General features: G+C 39.6%; 1 protein-coding gene across 1 annotated transcript; it reads left to right on the forward strand.

Moving 5' to 3' along the window:
• Positions 1-505: 505 nt before the first annotated feature.
• Positions 506-17,528, forward strand: LOC115430957 (NLR family CARD domain-containing protein 3-like). Its single transcript, XM_030151162.1, has 11 exons — positions 506-565; positions 793-872; positions 1,479-1,593; positions 1,797-1,916; positions 6,785-6,904; positions 7,885-8,108; positions 8,588-10,385; positions 11,032-11,187; positions 13,086-13,259; positions 15,885-16,055; positions 16,210-17,528. The coding sequence occupies exons 2-11, from the start codon at positions 812-814 to the stop codon at positions 16,217-16,219; spliced, it is 2,949 nt and encodes a 982-aa protein (XP_030007022.1). The 5' UTR covers positions 506-565; positions 793-811; the 3' UTR covers positions 16,220-17,528.
• The last annotated feature ends 734 nt before the right edge of the window (positions 17,529-18,262 follow it).

Genomic DNA, 18,262 nt, shown 5'->3' on the forward strand with positions numbered 1-18,262 from the left:
TTTTCTATTCACTGACTGAACATTCAACCGTCTGTTCAACAAACACAGTGATGGAGTCTACGTCACATGACCTGGCCTCCACGTCCACCTGACCTGAACCCACATGACGTGGTCTGGAGGAGTGGGACCACAGAGTGAAGGGAAAACATCCAACAGGTTCTCAGAACCTCTGGGAACTGGTTCAGAACTGGTGGAGAACCATTCCAGCTGACCTCCTGAATCTGACAGAATGAGCAGAAGGGGGTCCACTTAGAACAATCTAAAAGATCAAACACTTTCTGGGCTGTTTTGGGTCTATTCTAGAATTGCACATGTGTCACTTCATAGTTCTGAGTATTAATCTATAATGTGGAGAAGAATGACACCAAACCCATCCTGTGGTGGTTTTATGTGCCTCACACTGAAACTGTGTCAGCAAAGACTGAACACATGACTTCCAGTAAATGCAGAGAGGGAGGGGGAGGCAGGGGGAGGAGTCACCTGGTGAGCCAGTTCCATGTGAAAGTGAAAGTATTCAGAGTTCAGACTCCATTTTGACAGAAGAACAGAAGACGTCTGGTTCAGGGTGAGTCTGACATTCAGATCCTTTTCCTGTTCTAGTCTCTCAGTGGGTTTTCTGGGTGTGGACTGGAACTGTAAACATGGATGGAGTCCCTTCCAGGCTGAGTGTCCACTAGGTTTACTGGACTCTGTGTCCACTGGCTTATTTCCTGTTGTGTCAGTGTTTGTGACGGATGAACCCAGTGTTTTAGTGAGGTGAGCTCACAGTAGTTTTCCTGTTTGTCCTTTCAGACTGACTGAAGTTCACAGGATGAGTCTGAGTGTGGATGAAGAGGAGGACGGAGCAGAGTTATCCCATGATACAAACAGGGGTTTGTCCATAAAGCAGTGTTTGTCAAATTGTGGGGCGGGCCCCTGAGGGGAGGGGTGAAGGACTGCTGAGGGGGAGGGGCATGGGATTGTTCGTGGGTGTTTTTTATTTTTTTCTTCTTCAGGTTAGAACATGTATCAGGTGGAACTAATGTTTTAGCGCTGGAGCACCCTGGACTCATTTTAGGGACGTACAACAGTCAAATCTAGTGCCATGGTGATCTGTGACTAGACTAGATGAAGAGCTGAGATTTTGTACAGTTTGCACTTTAATGTTCTGAGATATGCAATGTAAACAGGTACACTGCAGTCACTGATATTGTTAAAATGTTCATCTTTGTTACCAAAATGTGTTTGTTGTTCTAAAAAAATAGTTACTTTATTGTCATAGTTGGACGATAATTGCAGATTTCCTATTTTTATTTGGAAAAATTTCATCTGAAGGAGCAGTCCTGTTGAGTTGACTTGTATTGTTCAGGCAAAAATCTAAGATATTTTTAATTTGAACAAAAATTATTAAAGGAAAAGCAAAAAAAAAAGTTACAATACTGATGTTTCTTTGAATAAAAGTTACAATTGCACCACTGTTACAATGTTGTGGGGTTTAGGGGGGCATGGAGATTTTTCATCCTCCGAAGGGGAGCCTGAGAGAAAAAGACTGAGAACCAGTGCCATAAAGGAACCTCCAGGGGGCAGTAATGAACCAGGACCCTCTGATCCACAGTGAGTCCACTGTCACACACCTTTAATATTTGACTACAGACACAACAGGACATGATGTGTCCACTTTAAAGTCCAAATGTGTCCTTCAGACAGAATAAAAACACACATGAATAATAACCAAAGGTGATAGAAAATGAAGTGTTCACATGTGAATAACACTAACATACTGTCCAATCCAACTGTTGGACTTGTGTTGTTTCCAGAGGTCAGTATAACAGACCCAGAGCAGAGTCTCCAGTGTCCACATGTCTGTCCATGAAGACTGACTGGTCCATGAGACAACCTCCAGTGTTTAGTCGTGAACCTGGACCTTCAGACACACAGTAAGAGACTGTTTATTCTTTCAAATGATCTGCAGGACACGTTTTAGCAGTGATTTCATTTCACATCCAGAGTCTATTGTGACATTTAACTCATATTAAAGCTGTTTGACAGAGGCCTCGATGCAGACGGGTCAATATAGAACTGAGGGACTGTGGAAGTCCTGGGGATAGATCTTACATACATCTGTAGGAAAAGTAAAAAACTAATAATATATTTATTTTATGTTCATTATGATCATGACTTTAAAAATTCCATAATTATTTAATGATGGAAGCAATCACTTATTAATAAATGATTAATAAATAATTAATAAATGACTGGATAGACTAAAATGTCAACTAAAGAACCGTCCAAATTTAATAACAACCACCTTCTAATTAGATAAACAATAATAAAATGAACTTATTCAAAAACTGTTTGGATTGTGTTCTTTTTATTTAGTTGAGATAATCATGACAGATATTTCTTTTTTGACAATATATCAAATTTTATATGAAAAATAACAAATTGTATCTGTGTCAGAAATGACTTTCATCTCAGTTACCCATGACAAAAGCACCTGTGAAGGAAGTGTGTTTATTCCAAATCACATGACCTGCTCCACATGATGTCATTTCCTCCTGAAGAAAACCCTGAAAAGACTCCAAGTTCTGTCTCCTCTGTCTGAGTTATTTCATATACAGTAGTGTGGGAGTCAAGTGTGTATTTATGGCACTTTTATGTCAACTGTGTTACGACAATATCTGTATAAATAACTTTCAATGTGACTTTGACTTTATATATGTGTAGGAGCTATTTGTCTGTTTAGTTTGGGTTCAAAGTTAATTGACCTTTTTTGTTCAGAAATTTAGTATTTTTTACTAATTGTTGATTTTTGGTTTGTTTGCTTTTTGTTTGTTTCATATTGAACATATATTTTTGGATTTTCATGGTTCTTTCTTTCATTCTTTAGTATTTAGCTCCTTTTTGTTTTGTGTTTTCTTATTGGTTTAGACCGTGGGCACCTGGGTATAAATAGGCAGCACCAACTTAGACCATCATGCACCTGGGTGGGCCTCTGGTTTTCTACCAGTCAGTCCAGTCCAGTCCAGTCTGAACAGCAGAGACAGCAGAAAGGTCTTGGTTGTTGTTTTCCTGCAGAAAGCCTGAAAATAAACCCCTTGGAATCCATGTAAACCCATGGTGCATCTAGTGGTTATTTGAGTTCTGTTCAAGTCTGCAGTTCAGTGACTTTTCAGTCGTTTACATTTGGTGACAAACAGCCGCTACAATATGATATTTAGAAGAATCTGTGTGTAAAAATGCCATGTGGTGTTCTGGTTCTGTTGGTTTTAGGGCTGAAAACAGCACAAATGTCAACTGTACCTGTCAACTGTGTTACCCTGTAAAGACAACTCCAAAAGTCCTTCAGTTTTATATTGACTCAGACGCAGGAAACAGGATGAGTGCAACAGGAAGTTGCAGAGGGAGGGGCTGTGGACCACAGTGTCTGACAGAAGAACTGACATGCATTTGGCTGTTCCAACCAGTGTTGTACAAGTTACTGCCAAACTGGGATCCATTACAGATTACTGTTACTTCAAAGTAATTCCTTACATTACAATATTACTGTATCAGACTAGGAGATATTATCACATTTATTAATGATTGTATTTATAGTAAATATTTAAAGTGCATATAAATATTCTAGTTTATATTAAAACCATTTGATTATTCAAATCTGATTGTGTGTGAGGTGACTAAAAGAAGTGTATGTGAATGGTTTGTATGGATGTTCTGTGTTATTATACAAATATATAGAAAAAAAGTGTGTTAAAGCAGTGGAAGCAGAATGAATGTAATCATTAGGGGGTGGAGTCCATAAGTTCGACTTCTTCCCACTCCTTTTGGAGCGCTGAAAACTTGAGTTTGACCATGTTGTTTGGTTCTTTGTTTTCTGATGATTCTATGAGCTGGAAATCCAACTAAACTAACTCAGAATTGTAATGCATTACTGGAGCCTTAAAGCAGAGTTAGGTTTAGTACTGAGCAGACGTCCATGTGGATAGTGGACTGTCCTCTGCCGTCTGCACCCATTGGCTGAACACCAACAGGAAATAGAACTGGAGACACATTTTGGATTCCTTCAGGTCTCACAGTCTTCCAGTTTTATTTTGTTTGTTTCATGTGAGTAAATTATGGACAAAAGTGTGTTGTAACACAAGTACTATTGAACATGTACTGAGTAAAATATTACTGAAAACTGAATGGTAATACCTGACACTACTGTGTTACAGCAAAAAGTAATCTGTTACTGTAATGCATTACTTTTATATTGCTTTACTCCCAACAGTGGTTCCAACACACTTTAGATTGACAGTCAATGCCATTAAATTAGTAACAGACAGAGGTAAGGACTAAAGGACACATGGACAAGAAGTTGGTCTAAAGCAGGGGTGGGCAATTATTTTTTACATGTGGCCACATGAGAACAAGAAAATATTATGGAGGGCCGGACCGAAAGGCTGAACTAAAGTCCGCATAATATTAATTGTTTCTTTATATAAAGGAGTAAATAGCATTGTTTTGATAAGTTGGTAAGACTGGTAAGAGTATATGTTATAATTGAGCAATGAAAAAGAGAGGTTATCTTAGAAGAAATGACATTTACTTAATAAAATTTCTCAAAACAATGGTTAACAAAATGTGAACATTTGAATAGTTTTTGAGTCATATTAGTGGCCATTTTCAGCCACATTCAGTAAGATGCATCATAGAAAATAATGATGCCTACATTTGTGGTTAAATCACATTCACACTCATCACAAATTCTGTGTTTTTCAGTTCTTTTTTCTTGTTCAGTGAGAGAAATCTAGTCTCTGTTGGTCTTTAACAAGTGCATCAAAGTCAGGTTGAATGTCTGAGGTGGAGATGCGAAGTACAGCTGAGAGATGATCATCAGTAAGAGAGGATCTGTACCTGGACTTGTTAAACTTCATCACTGAGAATGTTTGCTCACATATGTAGGTAGAGCCAAAGAGAGCAAACATCTTTTGAGCATGTCTCCTCATGTTTGGAAACTTCTCTTGCTTAAGAGAAGAGTAGAATTTCAGCAGTGGTTGTGACTTAAAGTGCTCTGCCAGTACTGCATCAGACTGCAGGTCAATGAGTTCCAGCTGGACATCACTAGGTGCATCATCCACATTGCAGGTAAATGGAGAGGAAATCAAGTGCATTTCACTCTCCATTGTTCTGAGATCTTTAACTCGCCTTGAAAACTCACCATGCAGTGCTCCTAACATAGATGAGTATCTGCGGAGATTTTCATCTGATGGTGCGACTTCTTTCAGGGTTTGCATGTGAGTGAGATTGTTGCTCTCCAGTTGCCTAGAAAGAAACTGTAACTTCGTCATGAAAGCCTTCACCAGGTTGTGCATTTCATGGACAAAAAGGCCCTTGCCTTGCAGTCTAGTGTTTAGTGCAGTCACATCAGCAATGTCCTATATCCTTCTGGTCACGGCGCGCCTGGACAGCGGGACTTGCTCAAATGCTTCTTGTTTTTCAGGACATATTAATGCTGCAGAGTCCACCAAGCACTCTTTTCCAAACTCTCCCTCTGAGAATGGCTTACTGTTTTTTAGCGATTTTGTGGGATATTACAAAGCTGGTCCTGGTTGCTGCATCCCTGGATGTGTGAAGCTTGGTAAAAAACCCTTGTTGCTTTTGTAGCTTAGCAACCAAATCTTCCGATATCCGCGCGATTTCAGCATCATTCAAGTTTTTATATTTCTCCGAATGTTTCGTCTCATAATGTCGACTCAAATTGTAATCTTTGAACACGGCAATCTGGTCTCCGCAAACCAAACACACTGCTTTACCTCTGACTTCAGTAAATAAATACTTAGCAGTCCATGTCTTCTGGAAAACCCTGCATTCAGCATATACCTTTCTTTTTTTAGTCGACATTTTGGGGGCGAAAGTCGTCTTGACACCCGTAACCTGCCTACGACAACGTCAATTCAGTAACACGCATCACTTACATACCTTACATACCTTACGTACCTATGCGCGACGTAAAAAAACACAACTTCAAAATAAAAGCAATGCACATTCAATCCACACATTAGGTAAAATGAGAAAATATATTTATTTTGTAATTTCTTACGAACCTTACACGGGCCAGTCAGAGTCAACCAAAGGGCCGCATCCGGCCCGCAGGCCGTAAAATGCCCAGGTCTGATCTAAAGTGTCAGATGTCTTTAACGTGTGGAAAAGAAAATCCACAGCAGCATCTGTACCAAGTTACAACTACATGAAAACTCACACTAATGTGTCGTTTGAGCATCAAAGCTTTGATTGATTGACTGATTGATTGATTTATGTATTTATTAGGATCCAGGAGCAGTTTGGTCCTGGTGTATTTCCACATCTGAGCAAATCATATCTGTCCAATTTGTATATTTATTTCACATGTTGTGGTTCTACTGTGGCTGATTATTTTTCAATAAATAATGAAAATATCAGGCTCAGTTTTTCTGATGTTTACTAGGATTAATAACAGTTTTCATCAAATCTGAATCAAATCCGAGCTGGTCAGTCTGGAGGCATCTGTTTATTTCACATGTTCTGACATGGACGTAAACTACCAGTTGACAGGTTGTCACAGTTCAACAAACATGAGACACTGATTCTAGTTGGACTTTATTGGTTCAACAACAGTAGAGACAGAACAGGACATGATGTGTCCACTTTAAAGTCCAAATGTGTCCTTCAGACAGAATAAAAACACACATGAATAATAACCAAAGGTGATAGAAAATGAAGTGTTCACATGTGAATAACACTAACATACTGTCCAATCCAACTGTTGGACTTGTGTTGTTTCCAGAGGTCAGTATAACAGACCCAGAGCAGAGTCTCCAGTGTCCACATGTCTGTCCATGAAGACTGACTGGTCCATGAGTCGTCCTCCATTGTTTAGTCGTGAACCTGGACCTTCAGACACAGAGTAAGAGACTGTTTCTACAGATGAAACATTATTTCTGATCTTTATTTGACATGTATGAATTCATCTGACAGAAGAATTTTTAATCTAATTGAAGTCTTGATTGACAGCTGCAACCATTAGTCCGAACCCTCTACGTTCATAGTTGTGTGTGTTTTTGATCATATCCAGTCCTCTACTATTACTGTTAATACTCTTCTTGCTTGTATGTTGATGAAGTTTGCAGGTGAAATGTGATCAGTTCCTGTCAGTAACTGGTTCAAATCAAACTCAGGTGTGTGAGTAGAACTGACAGTTTCCAGTCCAGCTTTAGTGAAATGGTCTAAACTCCTCATTTGGACTCCAGCTGCTGTGAATAAAAGATGTTTGAGACTCTGAGATGAACAACAGCCTTAAAGTCTGTGAAACACATGAGACTCACTCACATGTGACAAAAAGGAAGACGTTCAATCCTGAACCAAATGTGTGTAAAGGTTCAGACACTAAGAGCCTGTTTTTCTGCTTGAAGTGTTTTCTTCATTTGAATGAACATTAAACACATGTTTGTGTGAGAATCAGCTCTGAAACAGACCAGTAAGACCAGAGCAGTTTTAGATGGAAGTCCTCTGTGTGGTGTGGACACACTTAGAAATGCTGGGTTGTTTTCAGAACCCGAGCGCTGGGTTAAGGCTGTTGGGTCACAGGTCTGGTGGGTTTGACTGAACATGGGCTTCAGAAGAATCAAGCAGTGCATTGGGTTGGACATGTGAGCTGAAATGGAGGCTCATCATTCCTTCCAGCTGCCATTTTCAGACAGACTGTGAGTTGAGGCGGCTCAGTGGTTTACACTGGCACCGCTCAGCAACAAGGTCCTGGGTCTGATCCCCAACCAGACCAGGTCCTTGAGCCAGCACAGAGTTGTGAGTGTAGATGTGATCCTTTGAACAGCTGATCTGAAAGAACTTTGAAGAAGCTTCTTCTAAATAATGTGTTGATGTCCACAGAGAGACGGAGAGGACTCATGTTCCTGAGGTGGACCCAGCGTCCTGTTCTTTGTGTCAGAAGGTCCAGAGTGATCCGGTCCGGACCAGCTGCGGACACTGGTTGTGCAGACAGTGCATCACTTCATACTGGGACCAGTCTGGTTCCTCAGGAGACTCCTCCTGTCCCCAGTGTGAAGAAACATCCAGAACAAGAGCTGAGCTGCAGATCCACAGCTCTGTCCAAAGTAAGACTGGACATCTGTCTGAACATGTCTGCACTTCACTAAACACAACATGTGTTCAACTGTCACTGACTGAGCAGCACAACAAAGAACATCTGAACTGCATTAGACTGAACTACATTTTCTATCAAATGTTGGAAATGATCAACTGAAATATTGATTTGATTTCCTATTGATCAAATTCAATGTTTTCCAGAGGATGATGGTCAAAGTAACTCACTGATTCTCTGTAAATTCAATCCCATTATTCAGTATTTGGTCAGTGACAATCATCTTGTCCGTGTTGTTAAAACTGCTTTGGAATGATTCCTGTTTGTACAAATCAGATCCATGTCTGATCAGTGGTTTCCATAGTAACAGGTCTAGGGTTTGTCATTTGGAAACTGTTGTCAATATGAAATAGTATTAACATTCACTGACAGATGAGAACAGATGTTTTGACCCAGCTGTGTTTATTTCAAGTGTTTGTTGTCTGGTTGCAGTTGAACATAAACTCAGTCTGAGGAGCAGATGTGAATGTGTGACTGAAGGAACTGAGGAAACAGGAAGTAGAACCCGTCTAAACCGGATCTACACTGAGCTCTACATCACAGAGGGACAGAGTGAAGACGTTCATACCCAACATGAGGTGAGGACGCTGGAGACAGTTTCCAAGAAGATGATCCAAGAAAGGCCAATCAGGTGTCAGGACATCTTCAAAGCCTTACCCGAGCAGCAGAAACCCATCAGAGTGGTTCTGACCAACGGCGTGGCTGGAGTTGGAAAAACCTTCTCGGTGCTGAAGTTCACTCTGGACTGGGCCGAGGGTTTAGAAAACCAGGACGTCAGTCTGGTGGTTCCGCTGTCCTTCAGAGAGCTGAACCTGGTCTCAGATGAGCAGTACAGTCTGCTGACGCTGCTCCATGTTTTCCATCCAACATTACAGAAGGTCACAGCAGAGCAGATCAGCGTCTGCAAACTTGTGTTCATCTGCGACGGCCTGGATGAAAGCAGACTGTCACTGGATTTCCACCACTGTCAGGTTGTTTCAGACGTCACTCAGAAGTCATCAGTCAACGTCCTGTTGACCAACCTCATCAAGGGGAACCTGCTTCCATCAGCTCTGATCTGGATAACATCTAGACCTGCAGCAGCCAATCAGATCCCTCCTTCATGTGTGGACAGGGTAACAGAGGTCCGAGGCTTCACCACTGATGACCAGAAGGAGGAGTACTTCAAGAAGAGATCCACTGATGAAGATCTGTCCAGCAAAATGATCTCACACATCAAGACATCCAGGAGCCTCCACATCATGTGTCAAATCCCAGTCTTCTGCTGGATCAGTTCTACAGTTCTGGAGCACATGTTGACTTCAGAGCAGAGAGAAGAGCTGCCCAAGACCCTGACAGACCTGTACTCACACTTCATCATGGTCCAGACAAAGAGGAAGAACAAGTACAAAAAAGGACATGAAACAAGTGTAGAAGAGCTGACAAAGGCAGACATGGAAGTCCTTCTGAAGTTGGGGAGGCTGGCGTTTGAACAACTGGAGAAAAGAAACATGATGTTCTACCAAGAAGACCTGGATCAGTGTGGTCTGGACGTCACAGAGGTCTTGGTGTACTCAGGAGTTTGTACAGAGATCTTCAAAACAGAGACTGTGATCTTCCAGAAAACAATCTACAGCTTTGTTCACCTGAGTGTTCAGGAGTTTCTGGCTGCAGTCTACATCTACCACTGTTACACCAGCAACAACAATGAGGTTCTGGAGAGGTTGGTAGGAGACGTACCTTCCATGTGCGTGAGGCGTTTCAGAGTCACTTTTAGCCTCAGTGACAGCCTGGATGTTTTCCTCGCTGAAGTCATGTTGAAATCCCTTGAGAGTGAGAACGGACACCTGGATCTGTTTGTTCGTTTCCTTCATGGCCTCTGTCTGGAGTCCAACCACAGACTTTTAGGAGGTCTGCTGGGTCCAAAAGAGAACAGACCAGAGAGCATCCGTAAAGTCATCATGAACCTGAAGCAGATGAACACTTGGAACATCTGTCCTGACAGAAGCATCAACATCTTCCACTGTCTGACGGAGATGAAGGACCAAACAGTCCATCAGAAGATCCAAGAGTTCCTGAAGTCAGAGAACAGATCACAGAAGGAACTGTCTGAGATCCAGTGTTCAGCTCTGGCCTACATGTTGCAGATGTCAGAGGAGGTTCTGGATGAACTGAACCTGCGGAAGTACAACACATCAGATGAAGGAAGATGCAGACTGATCCCAGCTGTGAGGAACTGCAGAAAGGCTGAGTAAGTACTGATGAGAATATGAAGAGTATGAATCATAGACTGAATCTACAGATGGATCACATGACCCTCTGTCTTGTGTTTATGTCAAAGTGAAATATGGGAACTGCCATGATGGTTGTATGATCAGAGTCAACGGAGTAGAGACACTGGGATGTGAGCTCCACCCACCAGATGACTGATTGGTTTGTGTTTGTGTTTCTGAGGGATTCTTGACACTGATTGGTCATTGAAGCGGTCGATCACTCATTTTAAGATCATCATGTAACTTATTCAAATCTAAGTAATTAGTCAAATGATTTCTTGAATAAATATCAGCCTAATGAACATTTATTGGATGTATACTTTGACTGTGTAGTTTGTCTGAAGTCCCATAGAACAGGAGAACAGTCTGAACTATACTACATCCAGCCACTAGGGGCAGATCTAGGGTGTTTGGTTTTATTGTTTGGAAGCTGTCATTCCATCTGTCTTTATACTCGTCTATTTTATTCATCTGCTTTTCTTGTCTTTTTTAAACCTTCGAACTGTTCATTAAACTGGTGTCACACAACACCATATCCTGACCTCGTTCAGACTCAGATGTTCAATAAATGTGTTCAGAATTAATTTCCTGTAAATTCTGTATTTATAGACTTTCTTCCTGTAGACTCTCACAGACTCACTGTGAAGTTGTGGCCTCAGCTCTGAAGTCTAATCCTTCACATCTGAGACTTTTGGATCTGAGTTTCAACGACCTACAGGATTCAGGAGTGAAACTGGCGTCTGGACTGGAGAGTCCAAACTGCAGACTGGAAACTCTGAGGTTAGTTCACTGACTGTCTACTGTTCAGTCCAAACACATCCATGTGTTTTTCCTCTTGAGGGTCATGGGGGTGCCAGAGGTGATCCTGCTTACCTATAGATGAAGGTGGGGTCCACCCTGTTCACTGCAGTACTGTCACACACAAACAACCATTCATTCTCACATTCACACCTATGAGGGATTTAGATTTCCCATTGAAACTATGAAGAAGGAGGATGTTAGGAACCTGGAGAACCCAGAGAGAACCCATGCAGACAGGGGTAGAACATGCAGCGCTCACACACAAAGGTACACACAGTTGGTGCTGGAATCCTCCTCCTGCTCAGAGGCCATAGTGCTAATTACTGAAGCACCATGTGGTCCAGTGGAACAACAGCTGTTCCTGATCTGATCTCAGACAACCAAAACTGACACTGAAAACCTACGATGAAAGAGATGTTTTTAAAAAGACTGTAAATGTTTCATATGTAAGGTTCACACACGTTTACATGATCAGATGTGTGAGCATTAAACAACCAAACCTGTGTCATACAAACCCATCATCATCCTTTATTTTCCATCATATGATGAGTTGAAGATGTTCTTTTAATACAGTCAAGTAAAAGCACCACGATGAAATACCAAATACTGATAAAAATAAGAGAACGCAAAGTAAAAGAATAATAGAACACCAAGAAAAGCTGTCATCAGATGTCTGTTCTTGAGTTTATCATTTTCTATTTGAAACCTTTTCAGCTCAGATCAGAGGATTGAACATTAAACAAGAACATCATCTTCTAATATTGAATAAATGTACATATTCCATACAGTGAAACCCACAGATCAGCAGATGGGTTGAGTTGAAATATTTGTAATAAACTGAAACATGAATTGTTTCATTTCTGGACTGAGTTATAAATCAAAGAACACTGACAGCAACAATTTTCCTGCACATTAAGTATTATGAGTTCAAACCATTTAATTACATTTTACTTGTAATGAGAACGACTTTAGGAATCTAGTATTTGTACTTTACATATTGTATTGATCGTAGAATAAATAGTGCTGTCAGACAATTAAAAGTTTTAATCAGATTAATCACAGGGTTGCTGTGGATTAGTTTGGATTACTCATGATTAAATATCCTTCATTTTTTATCTGTATTAATGGTGTTTCATTTTACTTGAGCAAACAGACTGAAGAAAGAAGGGAATATATTTGCACTAGAGGTGATCGACACTCATATCCAGAAAATGAAGGGTGTGCAGGATCCCAGAAACATTGGATGAAAAAAAAAAAGTAAGAAAGTAACGTTTTGGGCTGAGGCCAGACTGGCCTCATGTCTGTTAATAAATTCTTTGGGAGCTCACAGGTTGTGCGGACCTTACTTTATGTTTTTTTCAATATATTTGCACTAAACATGTTTGTCACAAGTTTGGATTCTGTCAGCCCAAGTGTTGGCAGAATCCAGACTAACGTCTGCTTGGTGTTAATGTGGTATTTGAATGTGGAAGTGCTTCAGTGAATAGAAAACTCCTTCTGCAGAGTGGGTCCAAGATTTTCTGTGGGTCGACTGTTCGTCTGGGTTTTTTTTGTCCTCATATTTCTGTTCTTCCATCTTTATGGGTGGGTTCTGCTGGTTCTGTTCTTTATGGGTGGGTTCTGCTGGTTCTGTTCTTTATGGGTGGGTTCTGCTGGTTCTGTTCTAACTCTACTGGACAAACTGACCCAAATGTGTTGGAGCAGACGTTCACAGTCATTCTGCTGCAGATGGGTTAATGACGTTAACATTTATGATCAGATTAATCATGATGATGGATTAATCTGAGTTAATGCGTTAATTTTCACAGCCCTAAAAATAAATAAATAAAATGTGTGTCATTAATGGATTTAATTTACATCATTTATTCTTTCTTCAGGTTGTTTTACTGCCGTTTATCACAGATCAGCTGTTCTTCTGTGGCCTCAGCTCTGAAGTCCAATCCTTCACATCTGATAAAACTGGATCTGAGTAGAAACAACCTCCAGGATTCATCAGTGAAGGAGCTGTGTGATTTCCTGCAGAGTCCACATTGTAAACTACAGGATCTGTGGTCAGTTCACTGTTACTTTTCTAGAGTTTATATGTTTTACTAACGACAGAGCCTCATCAGAGATGAGAACAAATATATGAAGGAACGTGTTACAATAAAAAGCAAAAAAAAATCATGAGACGTATCAAAATGAAATCCAAAATACCTGTACTGTATTTTCTTTAAAAAAAATAAATAAATAAAATTGAAAATATATTTTACCTTGAAATGACCATAAACATAAACAGTGTGTGTGTTTATGGATGCACTGACAGACACTGAAAATGGAATTGTCTGAAATATAATGATGTCCATTTGATCAGAATCCACTCCATCAGTACAATAGAGTCATGACAGATTCATCAGTATCTAAACACAAAGAATTGACAGAAACTGAAGAACACGAAGAACAGGAAGACACTGTTGTTCAAATGTTCACCAACTGTATTCAGACAACAGTTCAACATGGAGGAAGAGTTTACTTTGTGTTGACAACAAAGAAAGAATCAACACATGATCAAATACTGCATCTGTTCAAATAGACAAGATGATCATCAAGTGGAAATTGTGGAATCTGAAGTGAATCTAAAGCTGTAAAAGTGCTTTTTTAAACATGTGATTGACCACAGATCAAATCCGACAGAAACTCTAAAGAGTGTAAAACAGCATGAGCCAAAATGACGGAGGTGAAAGTTCCAAACTATGTCCAAACTACAAGTAAGTCTGGAGTGTTCACCTTTATGTGTGTAGAACGTCTGAAGGTTGTAGGATGAAAATCCCACAAGTCCAGTCATTGTTCAGGTCCAGAAAGTGAGGAGTCCAGTCATATGAGTGTGATGATCTGTCCCACATGAAAAGATGAGCCATTAATGACAAAGCTCCCAAATGAACAACAACACAGATGAGAGTTGTGAACTGAAACTACAGATGTATAGGTGGAAAGACTCCAAAGAAAAGCAGTCCTAGTTTCAGTGTTTGTTCACTCCAACTAATATGACATCAGAGAGAAAGGGAATATTCAGCTCAAACATTTCCATCAGTGACAGTGGTGGAATAATGATGTGCATTTACTGCAGGACAGTACTTCAGCTCCAATGGCAAAGCTTTAGACTTTTGGTGATGTCACATTGTAAACTACAGGATCTGGGGTCAGTTCAGTGTTAGTTTGATAGAGTTCTGTTTTAGGAGCAGCTGAACCTCATTTATGAACAAACAGAACTGACATCCATTCTGTTGTTTTACAGTTCCAAGAACAGTCGTGTGAACCCTTTGAAATGTTGTCGTTTTCCACATGAATTGCTCATAAAATCTGATCTAATCTCCATGTCAGTCACAAGTACAGACAAATACAATGTGTTTAAGCTAATAGCACACAAACACTACTAATATTTCATGTGTTTATTGAGCACAACTCTTCAACAGTCCCAGTGAATGTAATGATTGAAGCTCCTTTTGCACCATTAACCTTAAACCAGTGTTTTTGGAGCTGCTGATCTGACCTGCACAATGTCCAGGGACATTTGGGATCATTCTTTGTGACACAAGTGCATCAGCTCAGCTCTATTCTGAGCATGTCTGCTGTGAATGGCTCTGGTGAGTTCAGTCCACAGCGTCTCTATTGGATTCAGCTCTGGGCTCTGACTGGCTCTTTCCAAAAGGTGCTTTTTCTGTTTCTGAAGCCACTCTAGTCACTTTACTTCTATGTTTACATGTTGACAAACTCAGGATTCCATTTTGTCCTCCATGATTGGAGCTGCCGTGGCCTGGATTGGCTGGAGAGTCGACTGGTGACTGAAGGGTCGCAGGTTCGATTCCCTGGACTGGTGGAGAGTTTTTGACTGATGTGCCCTTGAGCAAGGCATTTAACCCCCATTTGCTGTGTGTGTGCCTGACATGGTGAGTCCACTGCTCCTAGCATACAGTGTGTGTGATGCATGATCTAGTGATGAGTTAAAGATGTGACCAACTACTATGCATCAAAGGCAGGAAGTGGAAGAGGAAACCAGGCAGAAGAGGGAGCCCCCTTCACTCACATGCAAATCAGCAACTCTGGATTGAAGCTCTTCTCAGATCTGTGTTGTGAAATCTGGTTGACATGAGCAGATGCTTCTTGTGAACATCCAACTGCAGAGCTTTGAGTGTTTTTAGGAGTCCCAGTGGCTCCATGCACGGCTCACATCTGCTTTCATTGATTACAATTCATGTGGAGGAATTCTGGACTCTAATCCTCCTCTGACAGCGTCAGCCTCGTTATCTCTTTTTACAGTCGTTAGTTTCAGGGTTCACTTCCTTTTTCCAGTTCCACTGTGAGGGTTTCAGAACTGTGCACAATTCACAGATGAAATATTCCAATAGTTTGTGTGGTTTTGGGTTCAACACATTGTGTTTGTCTATACTGGTGACTGAGATGCAGATCACATTTTATGAGCAATTCATGCAGAAAACTTTGAGGGTTCAGAGTTTTTCTAACCACTGTATAGTCGACACCATTTAATGTTGGATTTTTCTGTCAGCTACAAAAATTACAGTCAGTAAAAACTGTTTGGTTGAAATGAATGTTGAATATTTCACATTCATGTTGAAAACCTAAATATATTTGGCTGAATGTTCATTAATTTGAATCTCCATCATTTCTTCTTTATTCAGGTTGTATGAATGCAGTTTGTCCAAAATCAGCTGTTCTTATCTGGCAGCAGCTCTGAAGTCCAATCCCTCACATCTGATAAAACTCGACTTAGGTCTGAACGACCTGAAGGATTCAGATGTTAAAGAACTGGAGGACCTTGTTCAGAGTCCACACTGTAAACTGGAGAAACTGTAAGTAATGTCAGTTTGTGCTGGTTTGGTGAACACCTCCATGATTAGAAGTCTGTTTGATTATTTTTAGTGATTCCTCTGTGGTTTGAATAAATTCAGAAATGTCTCTGTAAACATTTCTTTCTGATCTGTTTGTATTTTCTTCTTTCTTCAGATGGAGGTGATCTGTGGAACAGTCACTGTGATCAGGACTGTGTGAGGATCAGCTGAGTCCAGATGATCGACAGATGTTAAAGCAGCAGCACATCCTCACTTCTTCTCCTAAACCTGAGGAAGAACCACAGTGTTTGTGTTATATTATGTCTTTGTTTGTTCAAATTACAATTCTCATACATGGAAATTGATATTTGAAAAAAAAAAAAGGTTTTTTTTTGGTTGTTCAGAAGGACCAGTAAAGGCTCCAGTTTCAAAGAACTGGGATTTTCTGACAATGATTTAATGGTTCAGTTTCAGGGTTAAAAAAAAACACTTAATACACACTTCAACAACACAGTCATAGGTATTTTTGTAATAATTTACATTTGAAATATTTGCTGATTTACTGTATATTGTCATTCACATTGTATATAATGATAGAGACAAACGGTGTGTATGATGTTCACTGTTCCATAATAGAGTGGCAGAATGACATGTAACAGTGAAAGGCTTTCAGTTCAGTTTTATTTATGCTGACACCACTTAATGACAGACTGTCAGAAATGGAACTGTCATGAAATAAAAAATAAACTTACATTTAAAATGTAAACTTTAAATTTATTTGTTGTATATACACTGTTTCAATATTCAAATAATATTCAGACTTGTGATGGTGATTTACATCCTCTGGTGTGATCATTAAAAGAATGAAAATTTGATTATACCATATACAAACCCATTCTATGAGAATGGAGGATTGACAAAGTAACATGCACAGCAAAACTATCAGTACTTCACTGAGACAACTGCTTTAATTCAAGTAAGTAGTCGATAAATATCAGAGGTATACGGAGACTTATTACGTTTGGTGGCTCCCTAAAAATAGCAAAATGTTTCTAAAAACTCAAATGAATTTATTTTGAAATTCCAAAAATCACAATCAGCAAAATTCCACGTTCTCATATACCCTATATACAGATAAACGAGGGTAAACATTTATCTGCATTCATGCCCCTTTGAAGGTGAAACATTTAACCTTCAAGAAGACAAAGAAAACAGCTGACAGTAAAAAAAATAAATAAGTAATAACAATATTAAAAAAAGTTTTGTCCAAGTCTTCATACTGTATGCAACAGAATGGGAAACAAATGACCTTCAATTCTGTGATGGTTTATAAATGAAAAACTACAGTAATGCTTGAATTCTGTGTGTGTGTGTTACCCACAATGCACGCAAAGGAAGGACCAAAGCTGTCAATAAAAGAATAAATCAATAAATAATAATAAAAAAAAAAAAAAAAATTAAAAAGATTAAAAAGTGATTTTTTTTTGCATTTATGCAACAAATGTGCATGTTTGTATTGAAAATAAATAAATATGTAGGTATATTGTTGTTGTTGTTATATTATTATTATTAATAATTACTATTATTATTATTATTAATTATTATTATTATTATTAGTAGTAGTAGTAGTAGTTATTTCTGGATTTCTTTGTCGCTGCTTTCACCCATGTGTTAATAATGTGAATACTAAGGGAACATGACCATAATAGATTAACTTCAGTGCATTGTACTTTTATATGGACTTAAATGACTGTATTATCAAAAACAGTCAGTGATATTTTGCATTTTCTCTTCTCATTTCTAATTATGTTATACGGGTATTCTACAGTAATTATAGTCTGTACTTTTCTTTTCATTGCATAATGTACACAGATGAGAGGAAACACTTAAGAATCCACTTTCAGAGTCATTTAACCTGGTTTAACCTGGTTCTCCTGGTTTAACCTGGTTCTCCTGGTTAACCTGGTTTAGCCTGGTTCTCCTGGTTTAACCAGGTTTAACCTGGTTTAGCCTGGTTCTCCTGGTTTAACCAGGTTTAACCTGGTTTAGCCTGGTTCTCCTGGTTTAACCTGGTTTAACCTGGTTCTCCTGGTTTAACTCGGTTTAACCTGGTTCTCCTGGTTTAACCTGGTTCTCCTGGTTTAACCTGGTTTAACCTGTTTCTCCTGGTTTAGCCTGGTTCTCCTGGTTTAAACCTGGTTTAACCCTGGTTCTCCTGGTTTAGCCTG

The sequence above is a fragment of the Sphaeramia orbicularis genome, chromosome 13 (assembly GCF_902148855.1).
Source record: "Sphaeramia orbicularis chromosome 13, fSphaOr1.1, whole genome shotgun sequence".
In the NCBI taxonomy this organism is placed as follows: domain Eukaryota; kingdom Metazoa; phylum Chordata; class Actinopteri; order Kurtiformes; family Apogonidae; genus Sphaeramia; species Sphaeramia orbicularis.

What these genes read in the sequence shown, in the direction of transcription:
- LOC115430957 (XM_030151162.1), top strand. Translation starts at nt 812, where the DNA reads ATGAGTCTGAGTGTGGATGAAGAGGAGGACGGAGCAGAGTTATCCCAT. An exon ending in CCAGGACCCTCTGATCCACA is followed by an intron (nt 1,594 to 1,796) that starts GTGAGTCCACTG and finishes TGTTGTTTCCAG; the next exon opens with AGGTCAGTATAACAGACCCA. An exon ending in CCTGGACCTTCAGACACAGA is followed by an intron (nt 6,905 to 7,884) that starts GTAAGAGACTGT and finishes TGATGTCCACAG; the next exon opens with AGAGACGGAGAGGACTCATG.